The 18092-nt window shown below is 42.4% G+C and overlaps 1 protein-coding gene across 2 annotated transcripts in view; it reads right to left on the bottom strand.

Moving 5' to 3' along the window:
* Positions 1-283: 283 nt before the first annotated feature.
* CUNH1orf198 (chromosome unknown C1orf198 homolog) overlaps positions 284-18092 on the bottom strand; it is a 49954-nt gene continuing 32145 nt past the window's right edge. For both annotated transcript variants that reach the window (XM_078156222.1, XM_021000436.2), the window contains exons 3-4: positions 11679-12221; positions 284-3719 (exon numbers count right to left, since the gene is read on the bottom strand). In XM_078156222.1, the coding sequence (XP_078012348.1) occupies positions 3663-3719; positions 11679-12221 (600 nt within the window). In that variant the 3' untranslated portion in view covers positions 284-3662. The remainder of the gene's footprint in view (positions 3720-11678; positions 12222-18092) is intronic.

The following is an 18092-nucleotide window of genomic DNA, read 5'->3' as shown; positions in this document are numbered from 1 at the left end:
ATGGAAGAGATTTTCCCTAAAGGACTGTATGTCATGTAAGACAGAGCCTGTTCTTTCCTGCTGCTGTATATAGTGTTATTGTTGGTCATACTTCTCCCTTGACCATACACACAGCCATCCAAATGACCAGTCTTGTAACTAACTGCATGAAGACTATTTCCCAGAGAAGATTCAAGGATACTTTTAATTAGTGCTAAGCCTTTCCTCTTCTTTGACGACTGAAATTCCAAAACGGGCTCCTAGAGCATTTCCATAAAAATGGAGGTGAAGAATATACACACAATCTATTTAAAATGACTTTATTAAAGGTTATTAATATAAAACATGACCAAGTACAAGTTGTCAGTAAGAATCTGTCTTTTGAAAATGCATATCAAAGAAAGGGAAAAGCATCAAACCACAGACAAGGCCTTAGGTTGTGCTGTCAGGACGGAGGCTGGAAAGCCAGCTGGGGTGACTGACAAGGCTGCCTCATGCTCTACCAGCTGCTCCCAATGTGTCTAGAACTCCCAGCATTCCAAAGGGAGAAACCCTCAGTGGGGCAATGGTGGGGGGAAGGGAAAAGAAGACAGGGGAAACCATGCCATTCTGAGAAGAATCACAGCTTTCCATCCTGCTTGAGGGAAATTAAAAAGATGCTGTCACCTAAAGCATTACTTGAAATCCTTGAGTTGAATCCTAAGGGTAAAGAATGCAGGGAGGAACTCTAGCTGTGCACTCTGCAGTGGAAAATTTTGTTTTAAATAAAAATGCCTGTTTTGATGGCCCACTCTAGGGAAGAGTACATGGCAAAGCTGAGCCTCAATTTTCTTCTCTTTGGAAGTGGAGCATCATTGACTATCATGGGAGAAGTATAAAGATATTCTCTGTATGCTGGAGTTTAGTCCCAAGGATTAAAACAATCTCTTAGTGATTCATATTGTCCTTTTAGTAAAGGACATGACCTGAGGCCTCCCGTAATTCCCTGAAATTTGATGTGTCTGGGGAACATTAGATAGCCATAGGAATTTTCCCCTTGAGCCTTCCATTATTCTTTCACAATACTTGTCCAAAGCAGGTAAAAAAATCAATAATTGTGCTTTGCAAGTATATAGTATTTTTGCTGCTTATAAAGAACTTTCATGCATAGGGCTTTTTTTTTGTCATAGCTACCCTATGAGGTGGGCAAGAAAAAGTGTTATGAGCCCATTTTACAAATGTGAAAACTAAGGCCCTGGGAAGTTAAAGAATTTGTTGACAGGCACACAGCTCATGGCCAACTGACTGTCCATTCCACACCATACCCTGCTACCTCTCACTCAATAAAAACTGAAATAATCTCTCCCTGGTTTCCTTTAATTAAAAAAAAAATAACCTCAAAGGGTTGTGCTATTAAGAATTTTTTAAGCATGAAATTTTTACTGCACTGTAAATTAGAGGAAACCTAGCCCTAGATTGAACACTACATAGGATGAAGACGTTTAATATGTCTAAATAATAGAGCTTTAAGGAGCTGCCCCCATCCCCCTTAGGGAAATGGCTGATTTGGACAAAATAACAGTTATCTCCCCAAAAGAAAGCAAATTCATCTATCAGGGCCCCCAGATCTCTGCCCCCAAGAAGCATAATTTAAAGCAAGCTTAAATCAATCTCTTAAAAAAAAGTTACTTTCTAGGCCATTATAAACCAGACTCAGTTTCTTGCTGAGATGGGAGTGGCTAGGTTGTCAGCAGGCTTTGAGGAGCTCCCATTGTGAAAATGGGACCAGATGGTCAATAGATGGTCAAATATATCATTCCTTTACTGCTCCTCTATCAAGCACTCTTGGCTGAAAAAGCAAGACCCTAGCTCAGGAATTTTAAGAACTTTTTTCCCCCTGTAACTCAGAAAGCTAGAATTTTTTTTCCTTTTAAAGATCAACCATACTTAAGTGCAGAAAAAACCTGTATTTGCCAAGCTGTATTCCTCCCCTCTGACACAGTGAGGAGCTTAAAATGCCAAGCCCCAAGGGGCCCAAGTGTGGTTCACAGACTTGAAGCCATTGGCTGGGCCCAACCCAATAGCTGGCCAGGATGCTACTTTGGCAGAAACTCTCCTTTAAAAAATAAAGTAGTTGCCATGTGTCTTTGGAGAGATGGGGAAAAAAAAAGACCAACATTCTGAGAACCTTTTAATGAAGTCCTATAAACAAAAAAAGACCCACCCATCCCACCCCACCCTTGTATACCCCCTCAAATTCTAACAGGCACACGCTCTGATACTGGAGCCAAGCATTCACTGGCAAAGGCTCAGGGAAATTAAGGCTTCAGGTGAGGAGGACACAGTGAGAGGCAGTGTGTGAATCGTGCTGCATTAGAATTTGTCCCAGCACCCGCATGTGGACAGGAGATGCCAGAGGCAACACCACAGTCGCAGTTTACAAGGAAGGCTCTATGTGTATGTCCCCTTCCATGGGAGCTATATCTAATGTGGTAAGCTAACTGAATAGGACTGGAGTTCTCCAGCAAAAGTTAGTGGTTGTACAGCAAGCAAGGAAAGTCCTGGGAAGGCAGTCTCAGCCCCAGGAAGGTCCCTTGCCATCACATCAGAATCCCAAAGTTCTCCAGGATGGCTAGGTTAGTGGTGATATTACACCTCCATTTCTGCCGATGGTGGGGAGGAATGCCTGGTGTATTCTGGGAGGAACACATGGCAAGGCAGGCTATTTGTTGGAGTAAGCAGTCTTTGAATCTTTTAGAACAGAGAAACTTGGTTCATCAACCAGTGTCCCACCGGGTTCTAGACAACCAATCAGAATAGCCCATTATCCAGTAATGACTGACATAGTTTCCACATTCCTACCTAGATAAGGAATCACCAGGGACACATAAGGAACAAAGCTCTTCGAAGAAGAAACTGGTACAAAACTCAAGTAAGGTGTAGCTTTGAGACAGCTGCTAAAATAGATATGAAATAATACAAGGTTAATACAAAACTTTAAGCATGCAATTTTAAAAAAAGAAGCCATCCACGGTATTGATCTGTATTAGGGCAGCATGATAACAACCTTATTTTCTTTGACTTGTACCAATGCACTGGTTTCTAGGACTGCCAGGAGGATCAAGGCCGGTACCAACAGGGAATTGTTGATTGAGGACTAGACCGCCTGCACAGCTTGGCAGTGTCTGGCGAGTTATTTGAAGAGAAGTAAATCTCGACATGATTGCTGCTGAGATGTCAGAGCCTTTTAGCCAAGGAAACCATTGTAAAGAAAAGAGTTGATCTCTTCAATAAAAAGAGGTTGTAGAAGACAGTCTGCTTTTGTAGTTTTTCTACATGAAATATTCACAAATAAGTATTTTGGGGGGGGAGGGGAGAGATACAGGTGAGGAGAAGAGAATTTGGTGGAGCTTGAGACAGAAGATTCCCCTATAATATTTAATCAGCTTGTAGCAGGCTTTAAAAAATTCTAAATTAAAAGCTGTCATTATCAATCACCAAAAAAAAAATGTGCCTGATCTTATAACAAATGGTAACATCTAGACAAGGCAACATTGAATAGTTTCAAATTATTAAGAAAAAAGTTCACAAAAGCTAGGAAAATTGAAAGACACTGGGGGAAAAAGTTGCCCTTTTCTTTATCCTGCTTCTCCAGCGTGACGCTTTGGGGAAAAAAGTTTTGGGGTTCTTGGTTTTGTTTCATTTTACCAGTTGTCCAGAAAATCAAATCCCGTCTTTAAGATGACATTACTTGTATTGAGCTGTAGGGGGGGGGGAAAAAAAAGACAAGTGAGCTTTTTTTTTCAAGTGAAGCAAATTCTAAATACAGCATCTCATTTAGTATGACCCAAATGAGAGTGCTTGCTTCCTTCTCAGAATCTCCCTGACCTCAATTTACCCCATTGCTTGGAACTAGAAAATTAAACAAAATTAAGTACAGGCTGGCTTGATTCTGCCAGCATCCAGCATTCCCTCCCTTCCTCCTTAATGACATCTGTGAGCACATCAGCTTTGGATTTATCCATATAAGAAATAGCCTAGAGGAAGGGAAAGAATAAATAAAACAGTGACTAGGAAGACAAGGACATGTTGAATCATCACACGCATACACACACACACAATCTTAAAGGCTTTCTTTCTGATAGCACAAGTAATCTTCACAATGGGAGGGGCAAAAGATAGGGAAGTTTGTATCATTTGAAGGAAACTAAATGACTATCTCTAAACTAAGAGCATCCTTAGGGTCAAGGAAAACTCACTTGAAACAAAGAAGCCCAATTTAAAGGAATAATTTGTATAGACAGGCTATCCGAGAAGTCTGAAGCTGCTATCATTTTTGTAAAGTTTTTCAGATCTAAACATGATCCTGGGACATTTTGGAACTGGGCTGGGCACTCCTTCTCAACACTTCTCAACACCAGGCATCTGAAGACCAAGTGTAGGTCTTCAGGAGGCAGAGAAGCACATTTTGCCCAGAGTTCTTCCTTCATTTCAGAATTACTGTCCATTTTAATTGCTTTCCCACCCCAGTGGAAATTCTCAAGGGCTTTCTCACACAAATTAGAATGTGACCAAAGATTAACAAAACAATATATATATATATATCCAAGTGAGTGTTCCCCAAAATAGATACTCTGGGTAGCTACTCACTTTTTTTTTTTGCTTTTTCCTGGGCATTTGGGGTTAAGTGACTTGCCCAGGGTCACACAGCTAGTACATGTTGTGTGTTGTGTGTCTGAGACCGGATTTGAACTCAGGCCCTCCTGACTTCAAGGCTGGAGCTCTATCCACTATGCCATTTAGCCACCCCAGTACTCACTTATTCTAACAACACTCCAGATATTTCTGGAAATTCTCTTACATCTGCCTTTAGAGAGAGTTCGTAAGCCACACAAGAAAATCATTCTCATCACTTCATCACACCTTATTTTTGATCAAATACAGTTACCTAGCTTTCTCATTCAACAATTCATTCTTTCAATCAATCAATACATAGTGCCTATTCTATGCAAAGTACTATCCTAGGGGCTACAGTAGTAACAAAGAAAAGTAATAAACATCTCCCGTCCTCAAAGACTTTTCTACTCAGGGGAGAGAAGACATGCACGTGAATAAATATAACACAAGGCAAATTATGCTAAGTGACACACACAAAGACATAAGAATTTAAAAGAGGAAGAAAACACTCCAGTATGGTGAGATCAAGGAAAACTCCAAGGCCCAATCCAAATGCCACTTCCTTTATGAAGGACAGTTGGGATTTCAACAGATGAAGATGATGTGAAAAGCATTCCAGGGGAAGCAACCAGCTTGAGCAAAAATTCGGGTGTCAAGTAGGCTGAGGACTGAAAAAAGATGATCGGACTTGGTTATTGGAGACCTTCAAAGGAATAGTCTCAGCCAAGTGGTAAGGGCAAGAAGCCAGATGACAAGGTGTTAAGGAGTGAGTGGGTAGAAGGATTGGAAGCCTCCAGCATAGACATTTTTCCTTACACTTCTTAAAAGAGTAGTTCAAGTAGATGATAGGCTAGGGTGAGGAGGTGTGTGTGTGTATGTGGTTTGTGTACACCAAGTAGATCTAGGCAGAAAGGGGTCAACAGAAAGGGAGAGACTGAAGAGGTAATCAAGGGGCTAATTGATGGAGCAGGGTCTAAGAACAAGAGATAAAGGATAAGATCGACAAGGGAAGCCTCAGAAAGAAGGCTTCTCATTGAGAAAGTAAGAAGAAAAGGATGAGTTGAAAATACAGAAGAATTTTGAAATGAAGAATAAAAAGACCTTCATGCAAGTAGGGGCCCAGCTGAGGTTAGGGAACATGAACCCAAAATCCACATAACAGGATTGGTGACATTTACCAGGTTATGCTCCATAAACCCCCAAGTGGAACAAAAGAAAGGAGGTGTTACCTAGACTACTCCAAATGACTCATTCTACCACTGAAGGTTGTCAAGAGAAACAGTGGCAGATCTTGAAGGCAATTCCAATAGAGGAGTTTTAGAGACATTTTGGACAAAAACAATATTGTTGGGAAAATATACAGTATTTCAGACTAATTTCAGGGAGATGACTCTCCATTGGATTTCTCAGTCCTGATGTGTGATTGTTAGCAAAGTATCCTTATACCCATGCTCCAATGCTTCTTACTCCAGTGCCTCATCATGGTGGAACCCTGGAGACTTTAGGTTTAGGTAGTGGCAGTATAAGCTCTGGGAGATCCTACCAGGCCAGAAAGGCTTTGAGGACTGGAATAGAGTCCAAAAATCAGCCAAGTTCAGTTTGGAAGACATTATCACTAAAAACTTGGCCCCATCTAATGAACATGTTTGATGATGGAACCTCATGAAGGTGTGGATGCATTAGGATTTATACTGGTAGATGAGCACCTGGAGGGGCCAATTCAATTTACATTTATATAGCATTGAAACAGGGCAGCTATGTGGTGAAGTGGATAGAGTGCAGGGCTTGGAATCAGGAAGACTCCTCTTCCGGAGTTCAAATCTGGCCTTTGACACTTACTAGCTGTGTGACCTTGGGCAAGTCACTTAACCTATTCACCAAACTGAGTGCCCTTCTCACACCCTTAGCTCTACTAAGCCAAGTTCCTTCCCTCCTTTGTAATATTGCTTTCTCCCACCTACTTCATGAAACTTCACTCTACCCATTCCACTGTGTCTCAGCATACAGATGGTGGCAACCACTCCACTGATCTAGTATTCTTGGGAATGAGCTAAGAGTTCCATGCAAGTGAATTTTTCAGATAATTTATTATCCTTAAGTACCGTTTTAAAAAAATGAACCATTTGAAGTGGAAATATTTTTTAAATGTTTCAACATAGTAAAGCTGGGAAGGAAACAGCAGATGACAACATCAGGATTCAAAGAAACCTTGGGAGGCTAAGAATAAGCCAAAACCAAAGATAACATTTCAGGCATCTTGAACTGGATGTCCAGTTAAACTCAACATGTCCAACCGAATTCATTATCTTTCCTCCTAAACCCTCCTCTTTTCCAAACTTCCCTCTCACTACTCAGGGCAGTGGGCAATGATCCTCCCAGTCCCCCAGGCTCACAATCTGAGTATCATCCTCAACTCCTCATTGTGTCTCATCCCCATATAGAATTGGTTGCCAAGGCCTTTAGATTTCACCGTCAAAACTTTTTCCAAAAACACCTCATATATAGTTCCTCTAATACTGTCGCCACCCTGGAGCAGGCCCGCACCACCTCACGCCTGGACTATTACAATAGCCTGATGGTTTGTCAGCCTACTGAGAGTCTCTGGGCACTCCAGTCCATCTTCCATTCAGCTGCCAAAGTGACTTTCCTAAAGTGCAGGTCCAACCATGTTGCTCCCCTATTCAATAAATCCAGTGGCTCCCTGTCACCTCCAGGATCAAATACACAATGCTCTGTTTGGAATTCAAAGCCCTTCATTTCCTATCCCCTTCTACCTTTCCAGTTTTCTTACACCTTACTCCCCAACATATACTCTTCGATTCAGTGACACTGGACTCCTGGCTGTCCCTCAAACACTCCATTTCCAGGCTCCAGGGATTCCCCATGTATGCAAATCTCTCTCTCTTCATTTCTGCTTCTTGGCTTCTTTCAAGTCCCAGCTAAAATCTCACCTTCTACAGGAAGTCTGCCAGAATCCCTCTTAATTCCAGTGCCTTCCCTCAGTTGACAGTTTCCTATTTATCTTGTCCATAGCTCCTTCCATACATTTTTATTTGCCCATCAACTCCCCCATTAGATAGTGAGATCCTTGAGGGCAGGGGCTGTCTTTTGCCTTTCTTTGTATCCTCAGTACTTAGCACAGAATTTGAGCAGACACCTAATAAATGCTTGTTGACTTAGTAGGAGGCAATATGGTATATTGGCACTCATTCTAGGGTGGGAGCCCAAAGTCTCAGTTTGAATCTCCAGATCATTCTTCCCACACCTTTTTGAAAAGTTCACCACCTGAGACAATCTTCCTTTGAAGCCTTCCCCCTGCCCTTAGACATGAAGATGCTGATATACACAGCCATAGAACAGTGAGGACACTGGAACCCTGAAAGGTTACATACTTAACCCAAAGCCATGTAGGAAGTAAAGGGCAGAGCTGAGACTCAAGCTCAGCTCCCATGACTATAAGTTCAGGACCCTTTCCACCTGTAAGATGAATATTTGGACAACACCTAGAACAGTGCCTGACAAATAGTAAGTACTTAATGAATTGAATATGGCCACCAAAAAGACTGACATAATCCAAAGCTACACAGATAAAAGTTTTGTATCCAGAGAAAAGGAGGCAACATTTTAGCGTGGTCTAGGGCACAATTCATTCCTTATGGTAGGTACTTGATGTCTGCTGAACTGAATGAATTTAACGGTCCCACTGGACTCTGTACTTGGTTGCTGCTACATGGGTCAGATCATATCTGGAGTATTATGTTTGGCTCTTGAGATTACATTTTTAGAGGGACATTGAGAAATGAGAGTGTGTCCAGAGGAGGGTCACAAGGAAAGCGAGAAGTCTGGAAATCATATGATATGAGGAGTTACTGTATTAACTATAGTTACTGAAGTTATATAGATATTAATAGTTTATGGATGTTGTTATAGATAGTTTATAGAAGAGAAGACATGAGTGGAGAAGGTAAGAAGGGGCACATAATAGTTATCTTCAAATATGTGTAAGGTTCTCACAAGGCAGAGAAATTACATGTATGTAGAAGGCAGAACCAAGACAAATGAACAGAAGTCACATTTGACTCAACAAAAGGAAGAACTTTTTTCCTCCCCCACTGTATTATGTGCTCTTCGAGGGCTCGGACTTTCTTTTGGCTTTCTTTGTATGCCCAGTGCTTAGCATAATGCCTGGCACACAGCAAGCACTAAACAAATGTTTACTGATTGACTGGCTGATAGAATGGGGTCTGTCCAAAACCAGAATGAGTTGCCTAATGAAGGGATGAGTTCCCCAGCAGGGGAAGTGGATGCCCACCTAGAAAGTATGCTGTAGAGGGCATTTCATGAGCCATTTCTCTACCTTGTTGACTCAGAAGGAAGTAGTAGTCAGGAGAAGAGAATTACAGATTTGGAGGCTGTGCCAACCAGAAGGTTATATGATAAAATGAGAACAGAAGAGGCCTCATAGGAAAACAGAAGCAACACTCACTGTCAAGTCGGGGTTTTGTTTTGTTGTTTGTTGACCCTGATGGTCAAGAACACTGGCAGCTCTATCGACAACATATGTAGGGACAAGAAGGCCAGTCTCCAAGTCACCCAGTAAATTAACAGTAGGGACAGCCAGGAATAGCATACTGGGCTCTGCCCCTAGACCAAACACCCTCACCCTGGTTGCCACATGATCCCATGATGGAGAACCAAAGGACAACCATGGCTTTCATGTGGCTTTTTCAAAGCTTGGCCATTACTGAGGAGCACAACATGGAAGGAAGTGGTCTGACTACCACTTCTGGCAACTCTGGGAGTTCAGCAAATGCCCAAAGTTAGTAACACGACTATCATTCCTCTTCAGTTTCCAGTTAAGCAGGTTTTCAACTTCCTATCCCTTTTCTACTTTCTAGGACTAGATATCCCAAGTACAGCAATAATCAATAGTATGATGCTGTAGCCAAAAGAAAAACAAATGTAATCTTAGGTTGGAATAACAGTCCAGAGAAAGAGGAGTAATAGCCCCATTGACTCTGCCTTAGACCACATCTGGGATACTGTGTCCAGTTATACCTGTCACATTTTAGGAAGGATATTGATAAACTGGAGAACATTCAGGAAAAGGTGACCAGGAGGCAAAGGGTCTCAAGGTCATGGGGATGAGTGGAAAGAACTGAGGGTGTTTTGTCAGGAATAGAGAAGATTCTGAGACAGGATAGTTGTCTTCAAGCATCTAAAGGGTTGTTATGTAGAAAAGAGATCAGCTGGGGAGGGGAGCATGCCTGCTATCTCTTCTATGGAGCAGGCGGAGAGTCATGGATCTCTTGAGCTCTTGAGTTCTGAGCAGCAGTAGGGCTAAAGTTAAAGGGCGTTGGCACCAAGGTCAGAATTACTATGGTGAGCTCCTGTGAATGGGGACCATTAGGCTGCTTATGGAGAGGTAAACGGGCCCAGGTCAAAAACAGAGCAGGTGAAAATTTCAGTGCCAAATTGGCAGTGAGGTAGGGAGTAGCCACTGTGATCTCAGCCTAAGTAAGATAGGGAGACCCAGACTCCCCACAAAAAAAAAATGGAGGAAAGGAAAAGGGATCAGACTTTTTCTGCCTTACTCTAGAGGATACAACTGGTAACGAAGTCGAAGTTACATGGAGTAACTCTAATGTAAGAGAATACTTGCTAAGAATAAGATCTATCCAAAGTGGAATGGGCTGCCTCAGGAGATAATGGACCTCTACTCTCTTTCACTAAAAGTCTCTAAGCAAGCAGTGGATGGCTGCTTGTCAAGTATATGGCAGCAGGAAGGATTCTAATTGAGATACAGGGTGGACCAGATAATCTCTGAGGACCCTTCCAATGGAGAGATTCTGAAGAGGAAATCACAGACATCCTCTAAAAAAAAAAAACAACACTAAATGAAGAAAAAGAATGACTGCTATGGTCCTTAGGAGCTCTTCACTTAGCTCAATGCTGTAGAAAGAAAATTCTAAGTGAGGTGACTGCTGAAAGTGTTTGTGCAGAGAAATCCCTTTTCAGTAGAAAGACTTCACGGAACCACACCTAACTTCATTCATTACTTTGTTTCTTGCAGAACAATGCAGCTTACAAAGTGGAACACAAAGCAAACAAGGAAGGCTAGGTAGCTGCTGCAGAACTCAAGCTTCCAACTTCAACGGTTCTAAGCCTCCTCTGCTTAGAACTCTAACTTAAGAAATGCAACCCAACTGGCAAAGAACAGTCTAAACACACACACACACACACACACACACACACACACACACACAGAGCAAAATAATACAAAAGCAATGATCCTTGGTTGCCTTTCCTCTTGTTTCCTTCCCCTGTAGGACCATCTCATTCTCCCAAGTCCTTCCTTTGCTTCTCTTCCCTTCAGTGAAAGGAATCTTTCCCTCTCACCACCACCCCCCACTCTGGAATAATGAGTTAACCAATCCCTAAAGACTCCCCCGAGGTATCTAAATCCCATAGATTCATTACAACATTCTTATTTCAGCTTGATGTCCCCAATTCTACCATGCTGCTCACAATAAATACTTAATTCAATTCACCGCAACATACATTGCATAAAACTAAATGTCTGCCTCCATTCCCTCTGCCTCCTCTTCGGGACACCATTATTGATTGAACACCTCCAGCTCCATGGTCTCCCTTTAGTGTCTAGCACAGAGTTGTGCTCTCAAAATACTTACCAACCTTCTCTGCTTCCACATCAATAGATTACCCCCCTCCTTACCCAATGTTCTACACAAAACTCCTTAGGAAACAGGCATGGGATGATATTGGGAATGCCCATTTTATAGACAAGCAGGCCCATGGATAAGAAGGGACCACACAGTTGACCTTGTTATATTTGGCTAGTAGTAAAATCTGGGGGCAAAATCCCAGCTCTCCTAACCCTAGCTTGGCCCTACTGTTCTGTTGCCTTTGTTAAAAACAGAACAGATGTGTATATGTGTATGTTTGCATGTGTGCATGTCAATACTTAGCTCTTCTTCGTGTGAAACGGATGAAGGAAGAGAAAGTGGGGGAGACCATCTAACCTGTGTGGGCTTGGACTCTGAGATTAAAGCATCTTCTGTATCCTCCATTTTGGTGCCCGATGAGGACAGCTTCATCACAGACTCAGAGAGGAAGCCATCATCCAGCAAGCTGACTGAAGACTGGCCAGACCTGGCCTTTTCCTTCTCAGCACTCAGGGTGGAGAAAGTAAATTTCTCTTGCCAAGGGCCACTGGGTTTTTCCCCTTTGGCCACCTCCTTGTCCTTTGGGACTGATTCTTGCCGGTAGTGGCCTGGGGGGACCTTTTCCCCTTTCTCCATGGACTTGATCTGGCTAGGGGTCAGTGACTGGAAATCCGACTCTTGTCCTTCCACTCGGGAGCGCTCTGCATTTATCTTCCAGAAAGAGGATTCCTCCTCCTTCCAGATGGACCCTAGGCCATCCATGCTTGATGTTTTGTTTCCCTGAGAGGATTTGGTGGCCTGGGCACCCTGAGGGACTTTGGACAGTTGCCTTGGTTCATTCTGGGTTGTGCCACTTGGCTCTTGGATGGACAAAGAGGCAATGCTGAAATCCATCTGACTCTAAGAAACATGGAAAAGGAGAAAGACAATAACAAAATACAATGAAACCTTGTCAGTAAGAACAACAGATTTATTAATCCACCATTTATGCCAAGCCCTCCCTCAATCTTTCCTTCACTGTCCTGGTCGATGTCTTCTCTATACCTCGTTCCTCTCAGCAAAATGATGAGGGTCTACTAGGGCAAAATGTTGTATACCTTGTCAGATAAAGACACTGTATTGGGTGTTATAGGTCAACTATTTTTCTTTGTTATAAGGCAAGATTGAAATCCAGGGTAAGGGTGGGAATTTCCAGAGATCACTATGAAGATAACCCATTAGTAAAATTCATTTTAAAAATCAGCGTATTCACCCTCTATATGGTCTTGCTCTACCACCTCCCCTGGTAGCTATTCCTAAGTCTGCCATAATGGAGCTGAGATGCATATTACAAGATAAAATTACTTAAAAAAAAAAAGCAAATATAACCAGTAATGAGCCCAGAAAACAGACAGTGAAATATATCTTGCCCTTCTCAAGAAAAAGGAGGGGGTCTAATAGGACAAACTGTTGTCTCTATTGTCAGACAAGCTCACTGTATTGGGTGTTTTAAATGTTTTTCTTTGTTACTAGGGAGGATTCAATTACAGGCTGAGGGAGGGGATGGGAATTTCCAGAAATGACTGTGATTAAAAAAAAAAACAAAAAGCACCAATAAAACTTTAAAAGTCTATAATGATAAAAAGGGGTTACTGAGAAGCAACGGTCAGCTTAGCAATGCTACCTAACGTCCAGGTATCTGTTTAGATAGCATCTCCGTCAAAACTGAAGACTGATGACCCATGGCATTTATTTGGTTCAAAATTCTTGCTCTTCTGCAATCACGATATCCCCATCATCATCTCCTTCGATAGAAAAATCCCTGTGTGAATTCAGCTGCCTGGCTAAGTAGCAGATGTTAGTTTTAAATATCTGAAACAGCCAGGCTATTTCCTTGAATCCTTTTGGCCACTTCATAGAACACGGAGCCTGTGATAGGAACAAGTATCTACCAGGGTCTGCCCCCACTTACCTCCAATCTAAGTTAGGCTAGGTTTTCTCAAGAATGTGAAAAGTCTGGGACTTGATGTAGTGCTGGTGGTGGTGGGAAGAAGGGAGATGAAAATTGTATGTCCCTTGAGGTAGCTTCGTAGTACCCTCTGGCTGTATTGACATCTTGGTCACCCAAGCCAACACAAAGGCCCACCCACACAGGAGCAGAGCCCTTCAGACTCTACAGATGTCTCAAGACAGTGAGATACCACTCCCTGCCTTGTCAACCAGATGAGTGACTCCATGCTCTGAAGACCACATGTGTTTCCATAAACGAGACAAAGGGGATTAGGTACCTGAGCTTAGAGCAAAGTGCTACTGCACCCTTTTTTATGTTATGCTAAGTAAGTCTCCTTTTGGTAACTGTTCAATGACCTATGAATGCTTCATTTAATCCCAACATCAAACCTGAACCAACAGGACTGAGTCCGGCCTGCCCCAAACCGAGCCCCAGGTCCACCTAGAGGCACTGGTGAGTTCCATAGCCTGTTCCTTACAGCAGGGGAGAGATATGTTATGAAGACATCCCCCATTCCCAACCCCCATCCCCACAACAGTGTGGCTAGCATAAAAACCCGGGACTCCCAACATCTAGTTCCCTGACCTCACCAAACACTTCTTTCATCTAGACTTATCAGAGTCCAGTGGCTAGACAAGAGTCAAGACAACTGGCGATGACCCAGGATGCAATATGTCTCTGAGTAGTGCAATCTACAAAATGATAATGATAATGATGATGATGATGATGATAGTAGCAGAAGCATTTATATAACACTTTAAAGTTTATAAAGTACTTTCATTTATCCTTTACATCAACCCTAAAATTTATTGTGCTATTATACCTCCCCTCCCCCAACTCCCGCCCCTTTATTTATTTATTTATTTTTAGTAAGTCAATTGGGGTTAAGTGACTTGCCCAAAGTCACATAACTAGGAAATATTATGTGTCTGAGGCCAGATCTGGACTCAGGTTCTCCTGACTTCAGGGCCAGTACTCCTTCTACTGCACCACCTAGCTGCCCCCTCCCACCATTTTATTGATGAGGAAACAAGGTGAGACAGATTTAAGTTACTTACCCAGGGCCACACAACTCATATCTGAGGCATGATTTGAACTCAGGTCTTCCTACCTCCAAGTTCAACACTCTATCAACTGTAACACCTAGCTGCCCGTTTATGCCTAGCAAATACCTACAGGAATGGGTTGTGTCTTAGTTTCTTGATGGGCACAACAAACCACCACCATGTATAATGGGAGCTTTTAGAGATGGGTATATTACAAGTTTTGTGGAAGATGCCACTGCCAACCTTTTAAGATAACACTGCTAAATTTTTTTCTGATCAGCAAGTCATTGATTGTTAAACTCAAGGCTTTTTTTTTTTTGGAGTATCAATTCATTGGGATGCCTTTTTTTTTCCTCCCAAGCTTATGTCAAATAAGCTATTTCTGATATCAGGGTTCGGTTTTTTTTAATCATTATTTAAACAGATTAGGAAACATTTCCAGTCCCTCTCTCCACCCTCCTGCTCGTCAGCTACAATTCTCTCCTCTAATTGCTCCACCTCATTTGAGCTGAAAGTAGTGATTTATGATCAGTGTGTGCCCCTTCACTCCTTTTATTTCCTAGCCATAGTCAGAGCAGAAAGCAGACTGCAGAGGCAAAGAACAGAATGACAAGAAGGTCTGCCCCCCCACCAATGTGTTAAGAAAGGCAGACAATGGGGTTCTACTTGTTCCAGCTGGTTCCAAAACGAGTCTCAAAGTAGAAGCTCTTTTCTCTTTCCCTTTGTCTCCATCTCCACTCTGTCAGTTCTCATGAAGGTGGCAAGGCAGCCCTACTGGGGCCAGAAGGGGTCTCATGCTTTGTAAAAGTTCAGGGTACCAGATTGCTGCCAATCTCTTCACCTTAGGAGTTTTCCATACATGCCTGCTTGGAGATCCCCACCTGGGGCTCAGGAGGTAAACTGAAGGGATCTGGGACAGCTCAAGGGTAAACTTGAGTAATACATAGCCAGACAATTCCAAAGCAAAGTCATCCCCATTCCTATAACAAGTAAAGTCTTAGAGGACACAAAAATAGCTTTATGTTCCACCATTTAGAGCTTCAAATCACAAACTATACAGGTCCAAAGTGATAAGATCATCATAGATGTTTCAGATATAGGATTATTACAGATCTTGGGTTGGAAAGGGGCCTCAGAGAACATCAGTCCAAACTCCTTATTTTACAGTAAAGGAAACTGAGGCTCTGGGAGGTTGTTGTTTGCCCAAGGTCACACAGTATCTAAGCATTACAAACAGGATTTGCACCCAAGCCCTCAGACTCCAGGGTAGCTAAGTGGCACAGTGGATAGGGTGTAAGGCCTGGAGTCAGAAAGACTCATCTTTCTGCATTCAAATCTGGCCTCATTCATTTACTAGCTATGTGACCCTGGGCAGGTCATTTAACCCTGTTTGCCTCAGTTTCCTCATCTATAAAAATGAGATGGAGAAGGAAACGGCAAATCACTCCAGTATCTTTGCCAAGAAAACCCCAAATGGGCTCACCAAGAGTCGGACATGACTGAATAGCAACAGACAGGCCTCAGACTCCAGAGCCAACGTCTTTTCCTTCATATCATGCTGCAAACAAGTCACTTCACATTGGACATGATGTAGCTTTAAATAGCATAGCACCTTGCACATAATAGGGCTCCATATTTATTTGATGTAATTTTTAAACAGGCCCTGTTTGCTAAGTGAACCATCCTGTATGCCATGCATATTTAGAGCTACCACAATACTATTCAGGGACACTGTCAACACAGAAATGATGGTTTCTTTAAATAAGCATACTGGCTAAAAATAGCTCGGAAGTAAGGCCCCAAGATTTTTGGGAATGGATTTGACTTTGATCTGGAAATTGTAATGCAGAGGAGGAACTCAAAACTGGATACTATATCAAGTTGGGGGGTGCTGCCTTTTTTGGACTAGCAGCTTACCCTGAATAGGAATCTTTCTTTAGATGCTTCTGCCAGACAGGCAAACATTCCAGAAGAGAACCTCTGACCTCAAAGTAAGTATTCCAGCCGATGGGGAAGGAAGGCAAGAGAGGGAGGTAGGGAGAAAAGAGTGTCCCTCTAGTACCAAATTAGGCCATCACCATGATACAGAAGCATTTAAGCAGAAGCTAATAATCTTACACTAAACTGTTTTAGTCCTTTTTCAAACATAACTACATGGACAGACTCAGAGAATCCTAGCAAGCTAGAAGGAGACTAAGAGACCTTTTAATTCAACTGCCTCCTCTCATTCCCTGCATTTTTCAGATAGAGAAGCTGAGACCCAGAGGAAGTTAAGGAGTCCAAGGTCATAATTCTTGTCTTACTTTCTTGGAGAGTTGGGGTGGGGGGGAGTCTCAGCAGCAAGATCCCCAAAGGAAGAGGTCTGTTAGGGAAAAGTGGATGGATACAGAGAGGTAACTGTACAACAGAGGATTAAAAAAAAGGAGAAGGAAAGTAAATGGTTCTCTAAGGATATAGTTTTAAGAACATTAACTCTGCCCACCGCCCCCACAGAAGCAGAACTACATATGTAGGATGGAAGAGAAGAAAAAGAGTAAAAGATGGACAGAAAGAGGACAATAGCTACCATAAATTCAACCTAAGCATACACAGCCTCTGCAACAAAACTGCCCCTTTGGGTGGTCTAAACCCTGGGGTCCTTTTCTATAATGTGAGTCATTTTAACCTCCTTGCAAAAACAAATATGAAGCAAGGACCACACCCTCATTTCACCAGTAGCTAGAAACTGACATGAAACAATGGAGGACATTTAATATGACCTCCCCAGTTTTTGTTCTCGTATTCATCACTGTTCCAGGTACAAGGGTGCTTAAAAGACTTTTCTACATCTTAGTTTCTCAGTTCTGCAAGTAGCATACCTCATTACCACTGACTCACCTCGAAGGCTCAAAACACTTCTAACACATGTGGTTAAGAGCTCTGAGATCCATCCATTCCATTCTTGAGCTAGAAAGTTATCACAAAATGATGGGAACCATCTAGCTGAGTGAATGGAATTGTTAGCATAAGGTACCCAAAACACAGAAGGTACTCCCACTGCTATCCTGATACTAGTCTATGACTACTCAAAACAGATGACTGTGACTTCTAATCTGAGTCTCCCTGCAAAGGACTGCAGATCTCTCAGTGCTTATTATCCCTTCCCAGTGCCCAAGAAAAGAACTGCTGGAAATTACCAGTAAATTATAATAATAGCTGACATTTATAGAGCACTTTCAATGTTTGCAAAGTAATTTTATATGTCATCTCTCTGAAGCCCTAAATAACCCAGGGAAGTAGGTACTCGGCTGGCCCATGGTCACAAAGCCAATAAGTGTTGGGAATGGACATTGGAATCCAAGGTCTCTCCTGACTCCCAGTTCAGTGCTCTTCCCACAGCACGTTGCTGCCACTCAGAGGGTGATAAACACCCCTTTCCATAATACTTCGATGGGAACTATGGGATTAGCTGCATCCAGTGTATATATGGAGAGCAGAAGAATTCCCTAAAACAACACTACAAAGAACCAGGGGGACCACACTGTTGGCATCTTCTAGGCTACTCAGGATCAGGGATACCTATGGCTAAGGAAGGATGTGAAGATGAAGGTATATAGAAATGCAATGTTGGATTTCCTTTTCCTTCTACCCTGTGATATGCAGACAGTAAGCCAAACAGTGCAGGGGTAGGAAAGAATTGGGCTCAGTTCACTTGGAAGAAGGTCAGTCAATAAGCATGTATTAAATACCTGTTAC

This window comes from Phascolarctos cinereus, unplaced genomic scaffold, assembly GCF_003287225.1.
Source record: "Phascolarctos cinereus isolate Bilbo 61053 unplaced genomic scaffold, phaCin_HiC Scaffold_5;HRSCAF=322, whole genome shotgun sequence".
NCBI classification, from domain to species: Eukaryota; Metazoa; Chordata; class Mammalia; order Diprotodontia; family Phascolarctidae; genus Phascolarctos; species Phascolarctos cinereus.
This window is presented reverse-complemented; position numbering and strand designations above follow the sequence as displayed.